The sequence below is a fragment of the Pezoporus occidentalis genome, unplaced genomic scaffold (assembly GCF_034315485.1).
Source record: "Pezoporus occidentalis ecotype Australia unplaced genomic scaffold, CSIRO_AGI_Poc_V1 ctg31, whole genome shotgun sequence".
NCBI lineage: Eukaryota > Metazoa > Chordata > Aves > Psittaciformes > Psittacidae > Pezoporus > Pezoporus occidentalis.
Genome location: NW_026915052.1, coordinates 4,175,642 through 4,202,712, shown reverse-complemented (window position 1 = coordinate 4,202,712; position 27,071 = coordinate 4,175,642). Strand labels below are relative to the sequence as shown.

Sequence of the window (27,071 nt, the reverse complement as noted above, 5' to 3'; positions counted from 1 at the left end):
GAAAGGTAAGTCTGATCTGCTGCCTGGCTTGTTTTGCTTATAGATCTATGCCCTTAGCATTGCTCTTGCCTGTGTTTGCTTATCTGCAACCTCCAGAGGCCTTGCAGCAGATAGTACGCTCTGCTAGACCTGCCCACCCTCTGCTCACATCCGTGTATCTCCAAACAGCCTGCACGGGGAGGGGGTGGCGGATTTTGTGGGAAGTGTTGGGAGGGGGAGCTGATGCAGTGGATCTGTCTCCTGGAACAGTCTCTATGGTGATAATGCTTCAGGGCAGGCTGTGTTTTCAGTGGTGGTCAGTAGGGAGAATGCTTGTGGGCAACATGAGCCAGCCCCCATGCCAGGGCTCCCACGGGGAGATGCCACATCTCCTGGTTGATGGATCAGGGCCCTGCTGACTAGTGAGGAGAGGTTTAACGATGTTGTGGAATGGGGCTTCTGTCATGCAAAATTCATGGTGCTAGCAGGCCATTGTAAATTAAACATTACCCTCCCTGAAAAAGACGAAAAGTCTTGATTTCATGCATGTAAAAAGTAAAAATCTAGCAAGGGGTGTTTAAAGAAAGAGGGAATTCAGGGCTGTCTTGTGTGTGCCTGACTGACGTGTCACTGAATCTCTCTCAGCAGCTTTACACTGGAATGACGCATGCATGTTGCCCGTGAGGAAACATAGCAGTGAGGGGAACATCACTTCAGTTTGCGGAGGAGAGGACTAGAGTGGTCTGGTTAGCAGAAACAGAGGAGTTGCATTTCTCACCTCTGCAACAGCTTCAGCTTCTGGGGTGGCTTCATGAGCTTCAGTGGGACAATGGATGGAGCTGGTGGGCAGCAGAGCAGACCTGCACCTGCTCTCTTGTTACAGGACAGCTGATAACTTGGCTCTCAGTACACTTCTCCTTCTGCTTTTTATTTGCCTGCCTATTGTCCTGCACTCATTAGTACTTCTGTTACCAAGATCAGGCTGTTTTCCTTGGGCCTTTCATAACTCTCCCAGGTGTTGTGTATATTGAAATTTCTAAGGGACTTGTAAAAGTCCCATGTCCCTTGAGCTAGTAGGGCATGATTATGTGGCCCTTCCTTTGTAACATGAGTTCTTCCTCTTATGGGAAGCCAGGTAAATGAAGAAGAAGCTGTTGTTTGTTGTTGTTGCAAAAGGTTCTTGAGATAAATGGGAATCTGGCACCAACAACTAACTGTGTAATTTCAGGAGGGTGACTGAAATGGCTGAAAACGAGTTTTTGTTGTTAATGAGTGCGGTGAATAATTGCTGCCTTTGGTTCTTTTTTAAGGCGGCATTAGTTTGCTGGTTTTAAAAATAAGATAAAGAACATGTCTCAGTGACTGATGAAGTACATTTTATTTTCATATGAATTGATCCAAGAAAAGTGTATTTACAGAAAATACAGTGCAACGTCACATGTGATGTTTGCAGGTGATAGGTAACAGAAGTGACCCATGTGAGAGTCTTACGAGGGGTGGGAAAAAATGGAAAGTTGGGGTTATAAGAAGTTGTCTTCATGATATTTATCCCAAATGGTGGTTTTCCTGGAACCAGGGTTGGAATCATGTGGCACAGCAGCATTAGATGATGACACAGTGATGCATGGCTAATTCTCAGGCCATTCTAGCAAGTTTGCAGGAGACGTCCCATGTTCCTACAATAGCTCTGAGCATCCCTGCATATAATTCTCACTCACTACCCCTGAAACACAGAGCTGAGTTCCCATGCTGTGCCACCTGGAAGAGGGCCTACCCATTCCCCATTCATTTGTGTTGTTTCTGTTTGCAGGAAGATCTACAGTTGCCTCCCCTGCATGGAGGCCATAGTTTGTGTAGCATTATCTCTAGTGCGTACCTAATGCTCTGTGTCAGCGTGGTCTTTGCTGGAGAAAGAAATGTTATTTGTAGTTTGGAAGCTGAGTTGGATCTGGTCCTGTTGTCTCTGTCTCTGCCTATGTTGTTTCTTTCGAAGTTCCTGTTTCTTTTTGGGGGGATTCACCGAAGTGGTACCAGCAGTTAGCTCAGGGAGGAAGGGCTGCCTGGGATGGAAGCTTCAGGGCTTGAGATCAATTACAAATGATGGCTGAAAACAGATTTTCTGAATTTGAGTGTATGCAATACCACCAGTGTTCATGGATTGCCAGAGAGGAAACTGGGACCCCCCAAAAGCCCTAGTTCCTGGGATAGCAGTTCCTGGGCAGAGGCAGAAAGGGTGTCGGTGAGCACCAGGTCCTCCCAGCCAGCTCAACCCCTTCCCTTTCCCACATCGCAGGACCAGTGTGTGCCCATGCTTTCACCCTCTTAGCAGCAAGATCTGATGTTGCCAGTTTTGAAGCCAAGAGCCAGCAGTGTCTCCCAGCCATGCAGAAGCCCTGGGCTAGTGGTGCTGTCCTGGGGGTTGAGCACAAAGGATTTCCTTGTGGACTTCCCTCCTGCCGAGGTGACTTGCCCCAGCAGCCAGAGCCCTTGTCAGATGTGCAGCCCACTGAAGTGACTCATCAGCCAACCGGCTGACCGTGCAGATCATATACATGTGAATTGTTTCATGTGAGTGGAAATTCAGAAGACCTGTGTGCCTGGAGTCTAGGTTCTGATACTTTTTGTGGTGGTTAATTTATGGAAATTTAACCTGTGGTTTATCAGCTCCGAAATACATACATTGGCATCTGAGCTACTCATTTGGAATTGCTTCTATTGTTGATGGAAAGAATTAGACAGTGCTGGTATGTTGTTTGACTAGCCTGTTTTCAATGTCTGTTTCTGCTTGAAAGGAAGGGCACTGCTTATGCCTGTGCCTTTTTTGTCTGGTTATAAAAGCAGTCTTGGATTATCAGCAGAGATGTAGACTTCTTCACACTGGCCATGCAAAGTTAGTAAAAGAATTCACATCCCCAGAACTTGAATCACCTGTTAACTCACACACTTGGCAAAGTCTCTGGGTTCCCCAGACAGGCCAGATGAAAACCAGGCAGATAGAGACCTGGACACAGAGGGTCCCTGCTAGGTTCTGGTTACAGGGGCTCTTTTTCTCCTTGAGGAGTTCCATCCTGGCTTGGTTGTCTGATGGATATCTATCAGGGTTGTGACCGCTAACCTGCTGAATGAAAAGCTGGTACAGGATTTTGTTGCCTCAAGTTGTTTTGTTTGTGGGAAGAAGGTAAGAAAAGGTCTCTGAAAATAGACTTGAATCTCTGTGGAAGATTTCTGTTGCTGAACTTGCCTCTCCTGCTGACTCTTGCAAAGATTTTGATTTTACTCTTTCAGGAGTTGTGAAAAAATATGTGCAGTGTTTTCTAGCATCCTTCAAACTCTGCCCGATTCCCCACCTCTCATACACCCCTCACATCTTCTCTGCTCCATATCCTTGTCCCTTGTTACCTGCATCACTGTCTTGCTTTTTCATAGCCTCTCTGGGCTCCTGTCTGGTTTGGTTTGCTTACTGCTGATGTGTTTTTTTTTGTTGACTGCCAAGGCACGCAGCCTGCAAGGTCTCTTGTTTGAGTCTGACTTTGCCTTTTAAAAAGAGGCCTGAGATCTCAGTAACCCATCCAAAAAAACTGAAAAAAAACCCCACCCTGAGCAAGACAGACAGGAAAATATACAGGGGATCTTTCTGTGCTCTCATAAATAAAAGTCAGACAATCACATGGTTTTCTAAAAATAACACCCAGAGCGAGTGTTTGGTAGGAATAATACTGACCTAGTTTGCATGTTGCCAACATGCAAAAAAAAGAGTTAGTGAGGAAAATCCAACTGCATGATGTGGCATTTGCATTTGCTGAACCAGATGTGAATTGAGAGGTGGATATATCTTATATTCTCCTCTCGGTGGCCACTCTGGAGGTTTCAAACAGAGGAAGAGGGGTGCTCTTTGACAGCATGGTCCCAGCAGTCATTTGCCTTCTGCCTGCGCTGGACATGTGGCACACACACTGCCTGTGTGGTGCAGTCAGTGAGGGTCTGCATGAGCAGAAGTCTCCTTCTGTAGACTCAGTCCCTGTCTGGAGAAAAGGTGAAACATCTCTGTGATCAGAGGACCTGAATTTATGTATGTGAATTTAGCTGTCTGCCTCCACCTATCACAGTATCACAGTATCACAGTATGCTGGAGATTGGAAGGGACCTCGAAAGATCATCTAGTCCAATCCCCCTGCCAGAGCAGGAACACCTAGATAACGTTACACAGGAATGTGTCCAGGCGGGCTTTGAATGTCTCCAGGGAAGGAGACTCCACAACCTCCCTGGGCAGCCTGTTCCAGTGTTCCGTCACCCTCACTGAGAAGAAGTTTCTTCTCAAGTTTAAGTGGAACCTCTTGTGTTCCAGTTTGCACCCATTACCCCTTGTCCTATCATTGTTTGCCACTGAGTAGAGCCTGGCTCCATCCTCGTGACACTCCCCCTTTATATATTTATAGACACTTATAAGGTCACCCCTCAGTCTCCTCTTCTCTAAACTATAAAGACCCAGCTCCCTCAGTCTTTCCTCATAAGGGAGATGCTCCACTCCCTTAATCATCTTCATTGCCCTGCGCTGGACTCTCTCCAGCAGCTCCCTGTCCTTCTTGAACTGAGGGGCCCAGAACTGGACACAATATTCCAGATGGGGTCTCACCAGGGCAGAGTAGAGGGGAAGGAGGACCTCTCTCGACCTACTAACCACCCCCCTTCTAATACACCCCAGGATGCCATTGGCCTTCTTAGCCACAAGGGCACAGTGTTGGCTCATGGTCATCCTGTCGTCCACTAGGACCCCCAGGTCCCTCTCCCCTACACTGCTCTCTAGCAGGTCGTTCCCCAACCTATACTGGAACCTGGGGTTGTTCCTGCCCAGATGCAGGACTCTACACTTTCCCTTGTTATATTTCATCAAGTTATTCCCTGCCCAACTCTCCAGCCTGTCCAGGTCTCGCTGGATGGCAGCACAGCCTTCTGGCGTGTCAGCCACTCCTCCCAGCTTAGTGTCATCAGCAAACTTGCTGATAGTACACTCAATTCCCTCATCTAAATCATTGATGAATATATTAAATAATACCGGTCCCAGTACTGACCCTTGAGGCACTCCACTAGTTACAGGCCTCCAACTAGACTCTGCCCCATAGACTACAACTCTCTGGCTTCTCTCCTTCAGCCAGTTCGCAGTCCACCTCACTACCTGGTCATCCAGTCCACACTTCCTCAATTTAGCTGTGAGGATGCTGTGGGAGACTGTGTCAAAGGCTTTGCTGAAGTCAAGGTAGACCACATCCACCGCTCTGCCATCATCCATCCACCGCGTTATTTCCTCATAAAAGGCTAAGAGATTGGTCAAACATGATTTCCCCCTGGTGAAGCCATGTTGACTGCCCCTCATAACCCTCTTATCCTTGATATGCTTTAAGATGGCACCAAGGACAAGGTGTTCCATCACTTTCCCAGGGATGGAGGTGAGGCTGACCGGTCTATAGTTACCCGGGTCCTCCTTCTTGCCCTTTTTGAAGACCGGAGTGACATTTGCCTTCCTCCAGCCCTCAGGCACCTCTCCCGTTTCCCAGGACTTGGTAAAGATGATGGCGAGTGGTCTAGCAATGACTTCCGCCAGTTCCCTCAGCACCCGCGGGTGCATCCCATCTGGACCCATGGATTTATGGACGTCCAGATTGCTCAACTGATCTCTAACCCATTCCTCATCGACTAAGGCAAGTCGCTCCGTCGACCTGACTTCATCTAAGGTCTCAGGGGTATAGGGCTCTTCAGGACTGCCTGCAGCAGAGTAGACAGAGACAAAGAAGGCATTCAGTAACTCTGCCATCTCTGTATCTTCTGTCGCCAGGGCACCCATCCCGTTCATCAGTGGGCCTACATTGCCTCTGGTGTTAGTTTTGTCTGCCATGTACTTGAAAAAGCTCTTTTTGCTGTCCTTGACCCTTCTTGCCAGGTTTAATTCTAAGGAAGCCTTAGTCCTCCTAGCTGCCTTCCTACATCCCCTAGCAGCAGCCTTATATTCCTCCCAAGTGGCCAGCCCCTCCTTCCATGACCTGTAAACTCTCCTCTTCCACTTGAGCATACCCAGCAATTCCCTATTTAGCCACGCAGGTCTCTTGGCCCTCTTCCTTGACTTCCTACGTGTCGGGATGCTCCGATCTTGAGCTCGGAAAAAGCAGTCCTTGAATGTCAACCAGCTATCTTGGGCCCCTTTTCCTTCAAGCAGCCTTGCCCACGGGATTTCCCCTAGCAATTGCTTGAAAAGGCCAAAGTTTGCCCTGCTAAAGTCCAGGGTTGCAATTCTACTTGCTATTCTACTAGTCCTACCACACAAGATCCTGAACTTCACCATCTCGTGGTCGCTGCAACCAAGGCAGCCCTCTACCCTTACTGCTTCAACCAGACCCTCCTTGTTAGTGAGGATGAGATCCAGCAGCGCTCCTCTCCTGGTCGGCTCATCCACCATTTGCAGGAGGAAGTTATCATCCACACACTGGAGGAACCTCCTGGACTGCGGCTGGGTTGCTGAGTGGTCCTTCCAGCAAACATCAGGGAAGTTAAAATCCCCCATGACGACCACGGCCTGTGACTGTGAGGCCTCTCTCAGCTGCCTGTAGAAGGCCTCGTCAACTTCCTCACCCTGATCCGGTGGTCTGTAACAGACACCCACAACAGTATCGCCCCTGCCAGCCTGCCCCTTAATTCTCACCCACAGACTCTCAACTCGCTCATCATCTGTCCCCAGACAGAACTCAGTGCATTGTAGTTCCTCCCGCACATAAAGAGCAACCCCACCACCCCTCCTGGCTGGCCTGTCTTTCCTGAAAAGGACATAGCCCTCCATGACCATATTCCAGTCATGTGAGCTGTCCCACCACATCTCTGTAATTGCCACCAGATCATAGTCTCCTGACTTAACACAGGTTTCCAACTCCTCCTGTTTATTTCCCATGCTGCGCGCATTGGTGTACAGACATTTCAGGGAGCGAGCTGAGCACACCTATGATGCAGATCAAAATGTTTTGGTATTGACTGCCCAGCTCCTGCCCTTGTCCCCCATGACCAGCACTGCAGCATAGCCCTCAGTGGGAACTGTACCTTTGGGGGTACAGAGGGTGTCTTGCACTAGCCCCTGCTTGCCTGCTCCTTCTCAGCCCACCCAAGAGGATGTTGCTCAGGTGCTGGCCTGGAGCTACTCCCTGTGAGCAGCTCAGTATCAGTGACAGCAGCCATCAAGGGCTAGCATCAAGCTGGCATCCATCACAGCAGTGGACACACTCAGGGTCCTCTGATCACTGGCCCGGTGAATGTTATTGGTTAATATGAAAGATTACTGGGTCTGGCATATGGAGAGGCCTGCTGGCATCTTGGGAGATGAGGAATATGACTGTAGACAAAATGAATCAGTAGCAGAGGCAGGAAGAAAAGGACTTGGAGGCCCTTACTACAGGGCTGACCAGCCTTTTAGTTCCCCTGAGCCACATACCACCATAATTACATTACTGAGTGCCACACAATGCACTTCCCATCTCTTGGAGAACTGGCAGATGGAGAAGTGTCCCGTATAGTTCACCAGCAGGACAAGACATTGCCTTGTCAAGGCCTCTTTTGTGTCCCAGAAGTGATGGATGTGCTCTGTGTCTGGTTGGATCCCATCACAACCTGGCAATGTAGGGATCAGCAGACCTCACCGGCTCTTTTCCTCTTGGCATGATGTGAACTGGCAGTCCGTGATCCAGCACAGCCTTTCTGCTGGCAGCCCAGGGGCAGGAGCTGCTTCCAAGCTGCTGGAAAGCTACAGGTGGCTCTGGAGCAGCAGGCGGCCACCCCACTGTGCGGTCATGTCCTCCATGGCTTTGGCACATCTCAGCCTCCCCAGGGAGTAGTGGCTGCCTGTCCTGCCATGTATGCTGAAATGCGGGCTGCAGCCCTTTCCAGACTCTGGAATGAGAGCAGAAGCATGTTGAGGAGTGCTTTGTGCAGATTTGAGTAAAGCTTTTTTATGACTAATGGATGCCATCACTTTCCCTTAAGATTATATCTTCTTTCTTCCCCCACCATGACATGAATTTCTGATTCTCCCAACAGCCTCAATGCTGGGAAACGCTGTCATTCAGGCATAGAATCTAGGTCAGCTGTTGGTAAGAATAGAGCAAGCCTTCATTGAACGTGGTGGATGGGCCTTCTGTAGGATGGTGTTTTTTTTGCCAGCTTGTTTTGTTCATAGTGAGCTCTGAGAGTTGACAGGCATTTTCTGGATGGCAGCTATAGCTTCCTGCCAGCAGGCTGGATGCAGGCATTACTGATGCAGTGCGTCACAGGGGTGAATCAATAATATGAAACATCGATTATGGCTTTTAGGATTTTTTTTTTTAACATAAGATGGGGCACTCAGTAATGAAGATCTGTCCCTCTCTTCAAGAGGATCTGATTTGTGAGATGATATGTTACGAAGATGCAGCTTAAATTTTTCCTCTGATTCCACACCTATAAATAACTGCTTTTACATATGGCATCTAATTATTTAATTGTATATGCAGATTAGGTAGTCATTTTTATGCTGTCATCAGTGACAGCAACCAATAGCGCTGGCAGTTATTTCCAGGCGCATATGGTAATGCCAAAGGTTTGAAATACCAGTCAGTACCTGCCATACATATCAATATCTCTCCCCATCTCTTCCCTTCAAATAATGTTAGAATAAATTAATATCACAAGGTACATCTGCTTCTTCTAACTGTAGCACGGCAGATCTGTTGTGTTATATATTTTAGCTAAGGCTAGAGTCCATCTTGGAGTTCCTCATTTATCTGTGTGTGATGGCCCCTGAGCATGGGTATTTAGAGGAAAGAAAATGTTAATATGCTTTTTTTTCAGTTGTATTTACACATGCAAAGGGTGGAGGAAGGCAGTTGCAGACATGAAGGACTCAGGTCCCACTTGTACAAAGTGGGATCCATAGCTATTTCGATCCAGAAGATATTTTACAGCTCTTTGGCTTTCCCTTTGCATAGACCTAAACAGTTACACAGGGTAAGGTTAGTAGGAATCAAGGCTAGGGAGTGCCCAGTTCATCTTCTCATCCTCATCAACAAAATCAGCGCAGTCTTCTTTTTCCTGATGTAAAGCATGCATTGAGCACAAAAGCTTATATTTTGCTCCCATGTTACCCATTTTGCCCACCTGAGGTATATTTAACTGTTAAGAGTGTGCTAACTGCCAAGGAAACCTCAGTGAAAATGTAGCCATAATTGGGCTTGGAAGCTTCCCATTAAAACCTTGCACAGAAAATACCATTAATACAAAATACCACTAATACCAAATACCAAAACACCAGTTCGTTCAAACAAACAAGCTCCAAGGCATCTGCTTTAAAATCCAATGATTCTGTGCTGTGTCAAGATCAGCTATATTAAATTGGTTTGCAGTTTGTTCGATTTTCAGACCCTATTGATTCCAAGGTATTTGTTGCCTTGTAGCCATGAAGCATACAAACACTACTTCACACTACTATTTCTGTTCACTAAACAGATGTGTACAGCTAAGAGGCTAATATTCTCTTTGAAACTAAAGGAAATAGTAATTTACTTTAATCCTTCATTGGAAAGTGTCTTTAATGCTCCTTTATTAATTGAGTTTCAAGAGTCTCAGCTCTTGACAGCCAGTAGATGACATGTGCTGGAGATCTATGGTCATAACAGTACAGATAACTTGTTCAGGATGGGAAAAAAAAGTAGTGTTTCTGTTTTTAATTTGCTTGATAATTTAGAAACATCCTTACAAACTACCTAATTTTAGTTCCTTGAGGACCACATCTTTCTCCTTTGCAGGGAAATTCTTGCTGTGCAAGATGAATGCTGGCAGAATGGCTGCAATGAAGGAGGCAGAGGAGCACTGCCAATGTGCTGGCAGTTGGTACTGTGCAGCTCTCGGGAGCTGGGTTAGTGTCTCTGAATCTTTATATAGCACCCCCTCCATGTTGCTGAGAAGTGGGAAGTAGCAGGAAGGTGAGTTACGTCCTGATACTGGCAGCAGATTAACGCATTACAAATGCTCTTCCCTTTTCTTTACCTTGCTTGTACCTGATGCCACCCCCATCCTCCCCAGGTTTTGCCCACCTCTTGTGTTGTTGGTATTTCTTTAATTCCTCTAAGAATGGGCCAGCAAAATGTGGAAAGTCTCAGGGAGCTTCCACATCATGTAGCAGTGCTGGATTTTCTAGCGCAACATCTCCTCTAAATACTTCTCTGGTTTTGGAAGAGAACACAGTGGTGCAGTGTAAATTGTTTTATTACTGTGTGTTTGGGAGGCCTGCTTTATTCAGCCTGAACTCATGCTGATAAAAAAAATAATGCTTCTCTTTGTGCTCATGCCTAGCTCCTCCTCAGGGTGTTTTTCTGTAAGTTTCAAAGGATGATTACCTCTCTCCTAGGACCCTTTTCCTGCAGCAAACCCCTCACTGTAGCTAGCTAGCTCCAGTGTTTAGAGATTGCAAAAATCTTTTAAAAGGGACCTTTTTACAGCATGAAATGGTATCTTCTTGGTTCTTCTGAGCTTTACCAGGGCTAGTGGCTAAACCAGCTCCCCGCTCACTGCAGAGTGGGAATGAAGTTCTTACTCAAACTGTTCAGAAGTGACAATGCGAAATGCTAGGTGCTGAGTGTTTCTGGAAATGTGGTTTATTTAGGTCTCTGTATGAAAGCTGTTCTCTTTTCTCCTACCTCGTCTCCTAAATAACCTGTCTGCTGTGTCAGTGTTCAACAAGGAGGATAAAGGCTCTGAACAGTGTTGTCAATATATCCCATCCCATAGAACAACTGTTATGGCAGTACATGTGTGAGGGGCATTCCTGCCTTAGTTTGCAGTCAGAGATGAAGAGTGGAGAAATGGTTGAGTTTGGTCTTGTGTTCATATGTCAATGTGCCCAGCTCCTATCTGAGAAGTCTCACAATGTCTTAGAAGCCAATCTGTAGTTATGATTTTTAGCCTCCAGATGGTGTCCAGCAGATGTACCTGTGGAGCTATGTCAGTACAGTGGGGGTGAAACATGGGAGACTGGAAATCACTCGCCTCTTGTGGCAGGAGGAAAAACATGCAAATGATGTAATGTGGATTTTCAGTCCCAAATCTCTGCATGTGCTGCTCCATGTAGGGCTGTGGGTACAGATGTGAGTAGGAAGTTTCCTGCAAAGTTGAACCTAAAGTTTTTACTGCTGAAAAGAATATATGTGAAAATATATTGAGAAATCCTTTTAATCTAAGCCAAATGAGAAGACTCAAATAAAACCATTTTAGGCTTGTCTGTCCAAATGGAGTTAGAATATTCATGATACAAGCTTTCAGAAAAAACCCCAACAACAACCCCCTGGATAAAATCATGGATCATCTCAAAAAGAGACTTGGTGGTGGTTGAGCTAATGCATTCTTTACCAGACTAGCAAACAAAATCCATAATTTATTTTTTAAGAAAGCTTTTTCCATCCCAAGGATAGCAAGCAGCATTTGACTTGTAGTTTTTCTGTGGCAGACCTGCCCCCGGAATCTCCCTTGGATAACTCTTTGGATAATTTCTAGGATTAGAAACCAAGCTGTTGGGTGGCTGCTCTTCTAGGGATGTGACCAGACTGACAGCCAGTAGCACTGCAATGCTTTCTGTGGTAGAAACACTTCCCTCACCTGTTCAGGATTTGAGCTTTCTGGGCGCTGAAATGACCAGAATGGACCCTGAATTATAGGATGTCCTGGGTTCAGCAGTAGCAGTCATTTTTCTCCTTCTTAGTAGCTGGTGCAGTGCTGTGTTTTTGACTTTTGGCCTGGGAACAGTGCTGATAACACCAATGTTTTTAGTTACTGCTCAAATGTTTAGACTGATCAAAGACTTTGTGAGCCTCATGCTCTGCCAGGAAGGAGGGGAAGCTGGGAGGAAGCAGAGACAGGACACCTGACCCAAACTGGCCAAAGAGGTATTCCATACCACAGCACGTCATGGCCAGGAGGTAATGGAAAGTTACCTGGACGGGCTAGTGCGCTGTGGGGTTGGATGAGGTATCCGTCAGTGCTCGGTTGGGTGGGGTGGAGCGAGTTATCAGTTGGCTGATGGTGAGGTGTTGTATTCTCTTCCCTTGTTATTTCCCTTATCATTATTATTATTGGTGGTAGCAGTAGTGATTTGTGTTATACCTTAGTTACTAGACTGTTCCTATCATCAACCTGTGGGAGCTGCATTCTTTCATTTCTCGTCTCCATCCCTCTGGGAGCAGGGGGAGGGCAAGAAGGTGGGGGGGGGGAGTGAGAGAACAACTGTGTGATTTATGGCTGACTGGGTTTAAACTATGACATAGGATTTAAGGTGTCAGAAACTACCCCTGGAATATTTTGCCTTCACGTTTTCCTGATCTCTTGAGGCAGAGAGGCCAAGACACCTGTCCTTCAACTCCCTCCTTGGCACAGTATACTTTGCAGTTTGGCATAGGGTATATAGTGTCTGTATTGTTTGTGTGGAGGTATATATGGTCAGAGAACAAGGTCAGGTAGTACCTCTTCTTCAGCTGCTGCCCGTGCAGGACTCCAGCACCCCTGGGCAAACAGATTACGTCAGCCTGACTCAAGTTCCAGCTCTGATGTTTTCCATGCAAGCTGCTTTCCCTGGTAACATCTTGCCCATGGAGAAATTAGAATACAGCCCTCAAACCTTTACAGAAACTTTACATGCTGCCCAGCCCATGCTGTAGCAGGCAGCGGGGGGGGGGGGGGGGGGCAAATACCAAACCGTGGTGCCTGGGGCAAGGGGAAGGAGCTGATGGTCTTAAGGAGTTGTTGTCTAAAGGGAAACATCTTCCTTAAAGCAATGCTTGTGTCATTCTGAAAAAAAACCCCAACCTCAAAACAAACCAAGACCAGAATTAGGCAGAATCCCCAGGAATTAGCTAAAAATGTTCCAAAGGATTGGCAAAGTAGGTTACTAATTAAGTGAAAATTGAGGTCAGTTTGGAATAGGGTCCTCACAATCAGGAGGACAACAGAGGCAGTGCAAATTGCATATCACATCCAAATGTATTTTGTTCCAGTATTTGGGGCAGGGAAAGGGGCAGTATTCAGTTCTTTGGGAAACTTATTCTTAGGACTTTAGTATGGTTTCTGAAACTGCTGGGACCATGCAGCCTGTCCGTCTATCAATCCATCCGTTTCCTCATCATAAACTGAATTCCTTCAGTTTCAGACAAATCCAGGGCAGGACAGAAGTGTCAGATTAACTTCTGCAAAACGGGATGAAAATCAGTGGCTGGCTGGAGAAGAGCTACTCAAGTGAACATGCTCAGTAGCAGAAAGAAGAACATTCCTTATTTCCCCTTTGCTCTAACCATGGCTGTCAGACAGCAGTGGCAGCTCCAGATTAGCTCCAAAGTCACAGCTCTTTGGCTTGTTTGATGTAGCACAGGTGTTGGGGAGGCAAGAGGGTGCAGCCTGGAGCAAGGAGGTGCCACAGGGAAGCAGCTTTGTTTCAGCTGTTGCTATGGGAAAGGTTGCTTGTATTAAACATTTCTGCTGCTTTATTTACTCTTGCACACACAGAGGTTTCTCTGGAGAGTCAACAGGGGATTTGGCGAGGAGCAGAGCCAAGAAAACCATGTCTGTGTACCTTGGGACTGAACTGCTGAGTGGAGTCTCTGGTGTCTGATACAGGCTGTGCCATGTTTTGTTTCTCAGCAGGAACAGTGAAGGTCTATGTTCTCTCCTCAGCAATATATTTTCATGATACACTATTTTGCGTCAGCCACTCTCTGTCAGTTTGGTTAAAACTAGCTTTAAAATTGGTTAAACCTGCCTTACAAGCCATTCAAAGTTTGTCAGGGGATCAGATGAACACAGAGATGCATGCAACCTGTGGCTGCGTTGTCTCATTTCTTTAGGAAATAAAAATAAATATATGCTTTCCACAGAATGGCCAACAGCTAATTTTGCACAACTAATGAAGTCATCTCTTGCATATGACCACTATGGCAATGCCAGTTGCAATTTCAAACTGGAGGGGAGGGTATTTTTGTGCTGTTTGTTCATTTTCTCTCTCTCCAAAAAGCCTACCTTGCTTGTAATACAGACTGGCTGTTCTTTGATTACTGATGAAATCAAAGATGCTGCATGTGGGTGGAGGAATGCATTGTCAGACTACAGCATACCCAAAGTGGTTTTGTGTGAGTTTGTATCCTAGGGAACCACCGTGTTTCTGTGCCATGCTCTGCGTGTTTTATTATCTTAATTAATATTCCTTTCCGCCATCAATTATGCCTTTGATTCAAAGTTGTGGAGAGTACCAGCATGTTCTGGAAGCAAGAAGGGAGTTGAAAACACCCCCAGATACTGCAGATCCAGCTCGCCTGCTAGGACCAAGTGTATTTCATAGAACAGATGCTACTGAGCACAAAGTTTCCATTGTATATGCCTGACTGTGTTCATGCAGAGTCCCTGCAAAGCAAGCAGGGACATCACTGTGTTGCTGGAATTGGAATAGTAACGTAATTGGACTCTTGCAAAGTCATTTAATTTGAAGTGCTAATAATCTGACTTCATCTGATTAGCATCCAGACCAAACAGCTATTGTTCAGGTCAGGCACACAACCCAATTATTACGAAGAGATTTTATCTATAAATGCAAAAGAAAGGGGAAGCAGCAAGATAAAGAGTTAAGTCAACAGAGAAACAATATAAAAATTTATCTGAGCTATTCACTGGTTGAGTGAAACATCCCCCAGACAAAGGAATTACAGTTTTTCAGAGATAGAAACACAGGCTCAGTGACGTGGGGAGGCTGTGGGCTTTTCCAGGATCTCCAGGCAATGGGGGAAACTCCTGAATGCTGGGGATGGTCCCGGAAGACAAACTGCTCTTTTGCAGTAAGCATAGCATGGGTCAGGGTGGGAAGGAGAATGAACCCCCTGCAGAACCTTGCACTGAGGATAAATAGAGGCATTGAAACACCAGGAAGAAGAAGGGGCTGGGACAGGCTTCCAAGAAGTGCCTTTTGAGGAAGAGGAGGCTCATTCGATACACCTGACAAAGGAGATTGCTCAGAAGCAGAACAGTGCTTGTCACTGTGCTGTGTCTTTGTGGTTTCCTACTGCCCTTCTTTCTGCTTGGAAGGACTCCCCTTGGGTGGGCAGCTCAGGAGCCCATGGAAGAGGCAGGTGAAATATAGCAATGTCCCAATTTCCCTCCTCAAGATGGTGGTTTTGGACAGCAAACAGTCCCTTTGTGTTATGTTAATGCTTTGTGAAAAACCTTTGTTCTAGTTTGATCGTGATGCTTTTCAGCTCCCTTGCTGTAAAGGTGCAGCTTCCTTGCAGACTTTGCTTATCTAGGCATAAAACCATTAGTGAGAGCACTGTGGTAGAAGATGTTCTTGCAGAGCAGATCATCCCCACGTTTAATGGCAGAACGTGAGCAGTAAAATAGCTCATAGAGACAGAGGGGAGAGAGACCTGTGCACCCTGCATATGCTGTTAAGACACATAGACCCAGAAAAGCAGGCTGCTGGGTGGCCTTTTGGCAGCTCCTTTGTCCTCTCCTGGTACATTGCATTCCCTGTCATTGATGCCATACTTCAATCCTTGCCTTTGGAAAGTAGTTGTGAGCAGAGGTATGCAGAGTGGGTGATGATGGATTGTTGCTCCCACTGCCACAGGAGGGATATGGCATCACCTCATGCTGCTGACGGCCTCAGCACCCACAGTCAGAAAGGCCACCCCCAACTTGCTGTCCCTTCATAGAGTGCTCCTACCTGCCTTCTCCCTGAGTCAGCTGCCTGTTTTGCCCACGCATACACATTGGCCCTGGTTTGTGAACAAGGTAAAGATAGAACAGGTCAGCTGGTTGTTGGTGTGACAGTACTCAAGGATGTGCTCTGAGGGCACTCACATCTTGGGGAGTGGCTACCATGGCTTAGATTGGGTGGAGTGAGTGGGCCATGAAGTAAGAAGTGGTCCTTGCCTCAGGAAATCTGTCCATCTCTGCTCAGCCACTCCCCACAGGCTCATATTGTATTCCCTTGAAAGAAGTTTTCTGGGAAAATACAGCAATTCCCATACATCATGTTGCCCCAGTTTCGGGCACGATCTGCAACTGTAGTGTGTTTGTAATCTGTATACTGCAGAGAATCTTGCCTGCAGCACTGGTGCTATGACATCCAATTTCCTTCCACAGAGAGTCTAGGGAAATGTTTTTTGTTAGAGCTGGCTTGTTGGAAAAATGCTGATGAAGTGAAACATAAACACATTGTGTTGGAATTTTCATGGGAAAATGTTGGTGAAGGGTTTCAGCATGCCTGGAATGCATCTCTGCATCACTAATCCTCCTTCTCCGTCTTGTATTCATATACAGTGCAGCTATAATATTACAGAAGAAATATTTTAACTTCAGCCGATTAAAAATTAAGGTCAAAATGGAATGTACATAAATCCTCTCACCTTTCAACTCTTTTCACAACCTGGGAAAAACACTGTCTTGTGCAACCTCAGTACTTCCTACTGGCAACAACTCACATGTATCACCACTGCTGGAATTTCTGTTCATCCTTCCAAATGAAATGTATTTCCTCCTCTCTGTCATTACAAATGAATCAAATGGCTCCATGATAACATGCTGGTGGAATTAAGCACTTGGTAAAAGAGCCAGAACAACATAACATTTACTTGTTTTCCAAGTAGGAAACTAGTGGAATTTTACTGTCACGCAAATGTAGAAAATCCTGGAAGAAACTGCAGGCGTTAAACCCAGAAAGGTGAATGCACGTATTTAGAATGCTGTATGGAAAAAAATGCCTCTTAAATGCATACCCCCCAAAATCAGTGTATGGTTTTGAATCAGTACAGCTTGTTAATGGGTAATGCAAGACTGTGCTCAAATGATGAAAATCCTCAAGTTCTTGATTTCATTTTTATGATAATGGAATGGAAAAATAAAAACCAGTTTGTAACTACCAAGCAAAGAGAGCATGGTAAGGGCAGCAGTTCAGCTTATCTCCAAGTGAGGTGTCTTTCTCACAGCAATGCAGGGACTTTTTGAAAATCTATTTTGACCATATGCTCCTGAGTTAAATGGTACTTTCTGTGTAGGAAAGGTTTTCTTTGTGTTCTGAGGTTTATGATCAGAACCTTTAGCAGCCCTGGACTCGCCAATAGGGTCCTTGCACTCAGTGGGCATACTTCTTTCTCTTCACTGTGGATGTTGGCTGGTGAATAGACCTATATGTGTGAATACGCATGTGTATTGCTATAATGTTATGCCATTTATATATATATATTATGTATGTGTGTGTTTATAAATGTAAAATAATATGAAATAGTGTATATAGTTGCTATGAAATTGCAGAATCCAGAAGGCTGAGATCACTCTTATCTCTTCTGAATGGTGCTGCTAAAACATGAAGACCAATGTCCATTCTCCAGGGCTTTACTTCCCTGTTGGCTAGCACCAGGCTTGCTGGTGGGGTGAGGAAAAATTTGGCTACAGTGCCAGGCGTGATTTCCCTGCCAAGAAAGAGCTCAGGTGCAGCTGGGGCACATGGGTGGAAAGAGATAAGTCCTTCATAGAAACTATTAATAATCAACTCTCTTAAACTGAGAAGATTGTCATTGAAACAACTGGCAGCACACAGGGATGCTTTAGTAATTTAGAAAATGCTGAAAATCCCGCTGGCTTTCCCCCAGTGCTCGTGGTTAGATTGGGGTGAGGTTTTGACATCATTTTCCTAGAAGAGAGAGAGAGATTACATAAAAGGGCAGGCAGCCTATAAAAATGTCCTCACCCAGCATGGGCAGGAACCAGGGTCCACTTCTTTGAAGGCTGCTGAAGCCTGTAGCTGCACAGAAAGAAAATATAAATCTGGGAGAAATGACTTCTCTTGCAGACAGCTGCTAAGATCACCTTGCATGTTTTTCTAACATTTCTAACTCTTGTTTTCTGATAGTGTTCTCAGTTGGACAGAAGGTGTCTGAACCTGCTCGGATGATGAGGAAGACAAAGTATTTCTGGGGAGCCTTTGCAGGAAGAGGCAGCAAGTGGGAGAAAGCGGCCGGGGAAAATGCAAGGATGCTGCCCAGGGCCACACATGAGGAGAAGAAGCAGCAAGAAGCAAAGAGGAGAGGGAAGCTGAAAAACATGGCAGGAAAATTGCTGAAGGTGGTGGCCAGTGGAAAAGAGGCAGCGGAAGAGAAGGCTGGTGGTGTGGAGATGGCAGGGAATTTGCTGAAGATGGCAACCAGTAGGAAGGGAGTGGAGGGTAGGGTGCCTGCAGGTAACCTTGAAGTTATCTCTGGATACAGTCCTGGACCTTCTCTGCCTCTCCCAGCACTGCAGGCTCTTGTTTTTGTTAGTTTCTGGAGTAGGTGCTTTACATTTCCCTCCTCCCAATCCTTCACCTGAGTTCTTGTCCTTCATGAACTGTGGGCTTGCTCTGTATTTCACTTGCCCTTTGCCTCACAAGTACTTCTCTCGCTGTTCTTATTTTTACCCCTGCAAAGACTCCTGATATGTCTTGTGAGAAAAACAGTGTACTTGTGACTGACACACTGCTGAGCGTGACTGTGCTGTTCTTCCATAGGCAGGGAGGGGGAGGTAGGTTGTACATGAATTAATTGTTCCCAGTAAACATCTCCTGTGTGTTGCCTGTATTGAGGTAGGACAAGTGCAGCTTGTTAGACCCCTCTGGAACAGCTTGCCCATTGTTTTGCTGAAGATCCTTGCATCAGCCCTTCTCTATTTTGTGTCACATTTGTCCCTCCAGTCCTGTTTGATTTTATTCTTATTACATAGATGAGGCATTTTCATAGATGAAAGTTAAGGTACAGGTGATAGCTTTTTGCCAAGAAAGGTTTGACCAGATGATCCTTGAGGTTCCTTCCAACCTGGTATTCTATGATTCTGATAGTGGAAGCTCATATGCTTCTCATTCTTCACTCTATACCCAAAGCTGTATCCTGAATAAGCTTCAGAGTCCCACTGCTTCTGGCCTTGTTTAACTTTCCCTGGGTTTTCATCAGGTTTGATTTTTCCTCTGAGTTCTGCTCCAGATACCTTTGGACAAATCTTCTTAACCCTTTATTGCTCATTTTTGTCATCTATAAAATGCATAGGACCTAATCTGCAGCTGTTGTGAAATTACATTTAACTGTTAGTGGTGGGCTGGCTGTGGTGGGTAAGATACTTCAGAAACAAACACTGGTGGAAAACTTCTTGCAACTACTGAACTTCAAGGATTTTGTGTCTGTCTTGGTGGGGTGTCTGGTGATCAGGACAGTGGCTCAGTCGCCACAGCTTCTTGCAGACATGGAAGTCATGGGGGGGTTATGTGAATTCTCATTGCTGAGACACTGCAGATAGGTAGCCCACCTTCCGATTTTCACCTTTGGGCAAAATAGCACATTGGCCATTTGGCCTGGTTGAAGTCATGGCAGGGAGAGGGCTGTGCAGTCCCAGTCTAAGACAAGAACTCACTGGCAGGAATGACACCCTACCAGACTGTGAACAGGCAGGAGCGACCTCACAAGACAGCCTGCAGCACTTTGGTCCTGCCAGGGTTTCTGCAGAGAAGGCAGAGGATTCCTTCTAGGGTTGACTTTCACCTGTTGGCTCTTGCAGAAGATGTCCCTTCTCTAATGCTTTTCTTCTGGACAAAAGATACATTCATGGTCATTAATGAACCTGCATTGCTCACATGAGGAGGTCTGCTGGGATGATGGCAGAAAGCTACAGATGACTAGTCTGCAGGCTTAGTTAGCCTGGAGGAGAAAGGATGAAAGAAAGCAAGAGGAAAGAAACGCTTGCCCTGAGGAAACTGAGAGGTGCTAGTGCTAGACCTTACGGGAGGTGATCTTGAGTAGGTTCTGAGGAATTTTGGGATACTTATAAACTACATGCTTCAGTACTCAGATGTTAAAGTGATGGGTCCCATAGAAGAGGGAAGAAACATTAAGTTGTCTTGTTACTCTCTGTGTTGCAGAAGAAGCCATCTGTGGGTTCATTGAGCAAGGAAAATTTCTTGAAGCTTGTCATCATATTTATAATCTGGAGCATTCTGGAAACGATGAGATGGGAAAGTCTGAATCACTTTATAAGCTACTGGCTGAACGAATGTGGACTGTGGTGGGCGAAGCTCTCAGTGGAAGTGGTAGGATGTTCCTGGAGCCATTGCAGTCAGTGGGGGAATCACTGAAGTGGGAGAAGCAGAAGGAAGCAGAGAGGCTTGGCAGGAGCCAAGAGACTGGGCCTGTTTCCACCTGGAGTCCAAACTTCTGGAGGAAAGAACTGGAGGAACAGCTAATACAGTACATGACAGCCCGGATTCCCCTGCTGAGTTCCTCTGCTAATGCAAATGAGAATGCATTAAACCAGCATCTGATTCAACTGGAAATGTCATTTCTCCCCAGCCTGGAGCACGGAAGTGATGTCTTTCAGGAAGCAGGACTGCTCAGCACCTACACCTACTGCTGTCATGCCTCTTTGTCTTCTCACCTTGCCATGCTTACTGACAGTAGCCATTTCAGCTTCAGCCAATGCCTTTTAGTTTATGAATGGGGCCTTAAAATGTATAAAAGGTATGTTTGAGGGACTTCCTTTTCTGTACATTTTTTCTATGTCTCTATTCAGTTCCAAGCATGATCCCTGCTTCCTGGTAAGGCAGTGATGTTCAGGACTCTTGTTGAGTTTAGACCGGCCCACTCCCTGCTTTATCTTCTGTGCTCTCAGAATCACATCCTTTTTGCATTGCAGTACTGCCTTTTTCTAAGTCATTGGTATTGGGCTCAGGGGCTTACCAGAGGTAGGCAGTTATTTCTCTGCTGGACTCCTGTTGGACATGCATGGTGTCCTGCTTTCTTCACCAGTTTCTGTTCTTGTATTAAGACTGTTTTAGCAAGGTCGATGATACTCCAGTTACCCCAGTATAATTTTCTCTTGCCTTTATGTCATCATGGTGCTCTGCAGACTTTTCTTGTTGGCTCCATGGTTCTCTTGTTGCTTTATCTGGCTTGTAGTTTGACCAGTTGTTTTTATATTTTCTGCATTAGTGTTTAGGTAACAAGAAAAACATATAGCAGGTTATTAAATTCCTGCCCAAGATTGAGAAAATGGATGTGGCTTTCCCCATGATCTGAAGAGCAGCACAGCTGGGACCTTTTGTCTCAATGTGAATTAAAAGTCTGTGGGTGTCATCAAAGCCTGAAGCTTTCTTGTGATGTCTTTTTGTGTGGCAGTGGTAGATGAGGTGTTTGATTCTCTGAGTCCGTGGTTACTTTGGTATTTTACAGCTCCAATCTACTTATACCCTAATAGTTTTCAACCCTTTTGACTGCTTCCATGCAAGTTTCCATCCTTTGTTCCTGGTGTTGATTGCACTTATAAATGCTTGATTATAAGTTCATCAGGTGGGGTCTTCCCCTCACCAGCTCCAGAAGGAGGGAGGCAGGGTGGTGAGTACATGCTGGTGCATGCTGTCCTCATAGTCCTCATAGAATAGTTAAGGTTGGAAAGGACCTTAAGATCATCAAGTTCCAACCCCCCTGCCATGGGCAGGGATGCCTCACACTCAATGGGTCAAATGTCACCCATGTCACCCAAGTCTCTGTGCAACCCGTCCTTGAACACCTCCATGGGAGACGTGTGGCTAGGATACACCCATTCTACTGCTGCTTTTAAAATGGTAAAATTTTTGAGTGACGGATTGATGAAATATTGAAAACTTGCATGGAATTGGAGATGAATAATTATGTAATCTAAATATATAAAGGAAAGCTCAAAGACAGGAACAAAAATCTTATGCAAATGCTAAATTCCTTCAATAAAAAAAAAAAAAAGGAAAAGCAGCCCATGACTGTAGTAAGGTCAGAATGTGGTGAAGAAAGTGGAACTAAAAACAGCAAAGATTCCAAACTTAACTATTTGGGTTTTCCTCTTTGAGTACAGTTACAACCCTAATGAAAGCCCATGTGTAGTTGCAGTTGTCCTGGTATATAGCTGCTTCTTATTTAATTCAGAGAGAATACATGACACTTGTAAAATGGTGCATCCATGAAAGCGTGGTTGGGTGACTCTGCCCAAGCCCATGAAGGAATTCAGCAGCAGCAATGAGGGAAGGGGAAAGGGAAACAATGAGCAAAATATGTAATTTGGGCAGCAAATACAGGAAGAAGGAAAAGAAAGAGCACAGAAGAATAGTTGACAAAGGTTATGATAATAAATCCCATGCTGCAGCTGCCCTGGCACTGCAAACACCACTGGGTGCTTGCAGGGCACCTCATTTGCTTTGCGTGAGGCCGTGGAGCCAAGCAGGGGGTGCCCGGCGGGTGATGGGCTGTGGAGCAGTGGGAAGCTGCCCCTCTGCTCTTGTTTCTGTACACAGTGGCAACGAGACACATCTGAGACCCAGACAGACCCCCCAGCACAGCCTTTCCTTTGATGTACGGTGTCTCCTGTGGATTGTTTTGAAGACTGAGGAAAAGTTACTTGCAGTCACCAAGGTAAGAACGAAGATTGGGGTAAGAGTTTTACCCCAATCTGCATGTTTTATTCACATGGTTTTAAAACTCCTGTTATTAAATTAACTGCTCTCTTGCTAGATGAGCCAGTTCGGCTCAGGTGTGCTTGAGTCCAAGCTCTCCATCTTGGCCAAGTTTCATTACAGAGCCCAGAACAAAGCTCCATGACTATCTTCTGTCAAAAGGATGCTGCCCTGCCCTTGCTGCTTAGCAAAGAGATACTGGGACGTTTGCAAATCTCCCTCTGTCTCTCTGATGCATCTTTTTACTGCTGCAATCTGCTCTGCTCAGAAGCCAATGTATCTGGAAGAAAAGGGGTTATGGGTGAAATCCACTTCCTTCTTGAGGGCCATTTCAAGATGCTATTCCTCTTCTCTCCAGCTGCTAATGAGCCCACAGTGGGGGTTTTAATAGCCCTTTTGCCTCAGCTATGCACGATACTGAGGCTGCAGGCTTTGCCCTCACAGCCTTCCCCATCCTGCTGGACTAACACTGCTGAGGCTACAGCAATTATTTCCAGAGCCCAGCACAAGCAATCCTGCAGCTATTGCACACCCGGTACAGCCCTCAAGTAAGGTCAGAGCAGGGCTTCCTGCCTTGTGATCTCACTGCTGACCTCAGCTCCAGGGCTGCAGCATTTCTCTTTTCTCAGCAAAGCTCCCCCTTTGAAGAATGTTAGTGAAGCACATGGAATACAAATGAAGTAGGAAAGATGCATTGTAGCAACGGGGAGCTCCAGGGGAAACCATGCTATTTGGAAAACTCAGCGTGGCCTATTAGATTCAGCTAAAGCCAAAATGCAACAGCAGGAGTTACCATACTTAAATCACTTGCTTTCCCTTTCCACCAGCCCCTGGGGAGCAGAGGAGGGGAAATTCCATGGCAAACTGCTGAATCATCCAAGGGAAAGTACTCTCAATTGCAGAGATTTTCCTTAAGACCTATTTCCTGAAGGAGAGCATGAAGGTAGTGGCAAACATGGAAATAGAAGTGCCAGCTTGTGACAGGATGCTTAAAGCCTGCTGATTTCAGGGTTTAACAATGAGGATCCCTATGGCCTGTTTCTAATCATTACCCTGGGGAAGACCACATGTTCTTAAGGTCTGTTTTTAGAACCTATTTTGTTGAAGGAAATGACTACTCAGGGTAGTGCTAAGGTTACCTTAGAGCAAGTCATTGACAAGCCCTCAAAGATGCTGACTAACAGTAATGGAGAACTTAAACTTTTTTTTTGTTCACTCTAATGTAAGAGCTGGAGAAAGCTTTTGTTTAACCATGAGCTGTTTTCCTGATACACCATGCATGGAGCAGGCTCACCTAGATCTGGCCATGGTTGTACTATGCTGCCCTGAGCTGGCTGCATTTTTTTGTGCCACCTTGAATGTAGAGCATTGCAGCTCTACACAGTGCCATGTTGTGCATAGAAAACAGAGCTGGAATTGCCGGAGTGTGTGGCACAGCATAATCTTGGCTTGCTTCAAACCTGGCCAACTTAGGACCAGCTCCAGGTTCAAGCTAATGAGATTAAGTAGGGATGAGCTGACTCCATATGGAAAAATGATGGATGTCTCTTTACTCAGCTCAGTGGAATAGCTGATAAAACTTGTTTTATCCTTCTATTTCTTTTTCTAGGATACTCCAGCCTTTCATTATTCCAAATACACAGGAAGCTGCCCAAGAGCAAATATCCAGTCAGTTATCTCTGGGTGACTGTAGTATATAATCATGACTGTAAATCACCTGGTGTGTGTTTTGTCACTTCAGTGGATGACTAAGTTTTTCTAAAAGAAAAGAGACTGACCAAAATAAGCTATGGTTTGCTTTGCTTGTGAATACCTGGCTTGTCACTGCTGGTGCCGGCCTGATACCTGTGCAGACTGAAAGCACTTTAAACAGAAATTAGTGATGAGAACTCTGACCACATCTGAAGGTGCTGAGAGCTTAGATGCCACGTGGGACTCAAAACCACTTCCAAACACCGCTGTGGGGAACTCAGTGCTGCACAGAGGCAGTGTTCCCTCAATCTGCACATGTCCAGGGCAAGAGGGTTTTGTGCCTTCTGAGGCTGCAAGGTTGGGGAACTAGAAATGATGGTGCCATTGACTGGGTGTTGATCTGTCACTGCCTTGCTGTAGTGGGGAATTTTACATGAGTGTAAGGCAAACCCTCCAGCATGATGTCACGGTTCATTCTGGTACTGAGAGGTGGAAAATGAACTTTCTGTCGCCTGCTTCTGCAGCCTCAGCTCAAAGCTGTCTCTTTGTCCAGAAATGGAGATGGCAGGGCCAGACGTACACACATGGACAAAAACTCAAGGCAGGTTTACACTGGCCTGCAAAGGATCACTTGGGTTTGCATCTTTTTCCCTCCCTTCATATTTTCAGGTAGATGAAAGGAGGGCTGAGAAGTTCATGTGCTTTGGAGTTTGGGCTGAGGCTCTGCTGCTGTCCAAATGAATAAAGCTGTGTGGTTGTTCTGCCCCCCTGCCTGCTGCTGTATTGGCGGTGCACTCCCACACATGCTGAGCATCTTAGCCAATTTTGACCTCATTCAATAATGATGTAGGGGTCTCAAGGATGTTAAGTTTTTGCATATGTTAGAACAGCAGCTGGACAGATGAGGGACACAATCTATAACTCAGCCCTCTGCATTTTCCGAGAGGAAGTGGTTGGTGGGGCAGTCAGCACAGGTGAGCTGGTCATCCATGGATCTAAAGCTTTACAACATTGGGTGCCATGTCTTGGTCAGACAGGGAGGAACAAGGAGGAAACTGGGTCTGTTTATTACAGCAGAAATTCTGTTCCTCTCCATGTTGGAGCTTTGGTGCCTGAGGTGTTTGTATTAATTCAGACACATCATCTGATGTGTCTGAGTACCATGGCTCAGCAAGTTACTGCCTTGCAGTTGCTAACTAAATGTGTGCTTTGTCCCATTGGGGAGCAAGATCTTTGTGTTGGCTTAAGCTGACACATTTTAGTGTGCAGCTGTGGGAGGCTAGAAATGTTTGTGCAGCTCGACTGGGATGTGTTATCTCAGCATGTTGCATTTACACAATTGCTCACTGTCAGGTGATGGCACTCGGGAAGAAAGGAATTCTTCTTGGGTTGTTTACAACTGCTTATATGTCTTTGATGAACACTTCAGTGAGTATGCAGAGCAGTTTTTTGAGTATACTTTTGATGAAATTCTTAAGTGACAGCCACAAATTTCCTAATTCATCAGCCAGAAAAGATCAAAGACAGAAAGGGAAGATCAGACTTTACATTCTTTCTATTTCCTTGGGGGAAGATGGAGAAATGAAAGAATAAATAAGCGAGACAGACTTTTGAGTTTAAAGCTTCTAGAAAGGTCAGATCATGTTTTAAGCAATGAGGCCTTTCTCTGCACTGTTAGTTTTGGTTTTACAGCCCATTCAAACTAACATAAGCCAGCCAAGTCTTGGGAAATTTCCCAGAATGCAGCCTCATGGGGCTCATCTCACCATGACAGTAGCTCTAAACACTAACCCAGCTCCTCTTGGCACTCACAAGTCCCTAGCTCAAGTGAGGGAATGCTTTTAATTAATGCTGGCTGGTTTATGCGGATGCTGGTTGGAGCTAGGAAGGGTGGAAAATCTCAGCTACAGTAGCTGGCAGCACAGAATAATGTCTAAGTGTTGTTTTGCTGTGTGGGTGCCTTCATCTGAGCTAAGCGAACTAGGGAAGACTGTAGATAACCCGAGCTGACACTGGGATGAAAGGAAGCTGCAAATCATTTAAGCTCAAACAAACAATGTAGAACAAAACAGAATAATGTTATTAGGTCAGCTGGAAAATAGCCAGGCTTTGGGTTAAATGAGACAGCCAAAAAATAGAGGCAGAAATTCATCAAGTCCAAATGCATAATGAGGCTGGGAAACCTAACTCTTAACGAATGCCATTATATCTCAACTGTTTTTTCTCTGTTCTTTCAATATTTAGAAGGAAGTAGGGAAAGCCCTGAAAGAAGCCTTTGATATTGGGAAACCCCCTTGTGCAGATGCTGCAGTGATTCAGGTAAACTGGTGGGGACTGAAAAGCTCTTGTAGTTTGGGGCAGTCATGGTTTCGCACACAAATATGTAGGTATTTGGCAAGACCCAGTTTTGAATGTCTTAGGCTAAGCTTGATGTGTTAAAAGTTTGCAAGTTAGGTGCCATCCTTAAACTGTATCTGTTTGCTCCCAGACTTGTTTTTGTCTTGTGCATCTGTAAAGAGAACTAAGCTAAACTACGTAAAAAATGATGAGCTGAGATTAGCTGATTCAAGCTGAAGCTGCATTTTTATATGTTCACCTGGATTTTCATGTAACCTGTTTGGGAAGTCATGGTGTATGTTCTGCAGAGCACCTCTATAAAACCAGTGAAAGCTGTTGAGCCATGGCAGGTCCCCATATGTGGCAGTGCAAATGTGACTGCTGCCCTGATGGGTTAGCCAGTGCAAGGGACTACTGCAGAGCACAGTGAAGGTGAATGTACAAAGGGCATTGCAGAAGCATGCTCTGCTGGTGTTTGAGCAGTATACACCACGGCCAGAGGGCATTTGGATAAAGACTCTCAAAAGGCTTA

At 45.6% G+C, this 27,071-nt stretch overlaps 1 protein-coding gene across 9 annotated transcripts in view; it reads left to right on the top strand.

Moving 5' to 3' along the window:
* LOC134168394 (uncharacterized) overlaps positions 1-27,071 on the top strand; it is a 45,498-nt gene that overhangs the window by 1,904 nt on the left and 16,523 nt on the right. For 3 of the 9 annotated variants that reach the window (XM_062628047.1, XM_062628046.1, XM_062628048.1), the window contains exons 1-4: positions 16,760-18,250; positions 19,955-20,549; positions 22,352-22,469; positions 26,447-26,521. In XM_062628047.1, coding sequence (XP_062484031.1) covers positions 17,962-18,250; positions 19,955-20,549; positions 22,352-22,469; positions 26,447-26,521 — 1,077 coding nt within the window. In that variant the 5' untranslated portion in view covers positions 16,760-17,961. The other 6 variants (XM_062628043.1, XM_062628049.1, XM_062628044.1 and 3 more) reach the window with 6 other exon arrangements.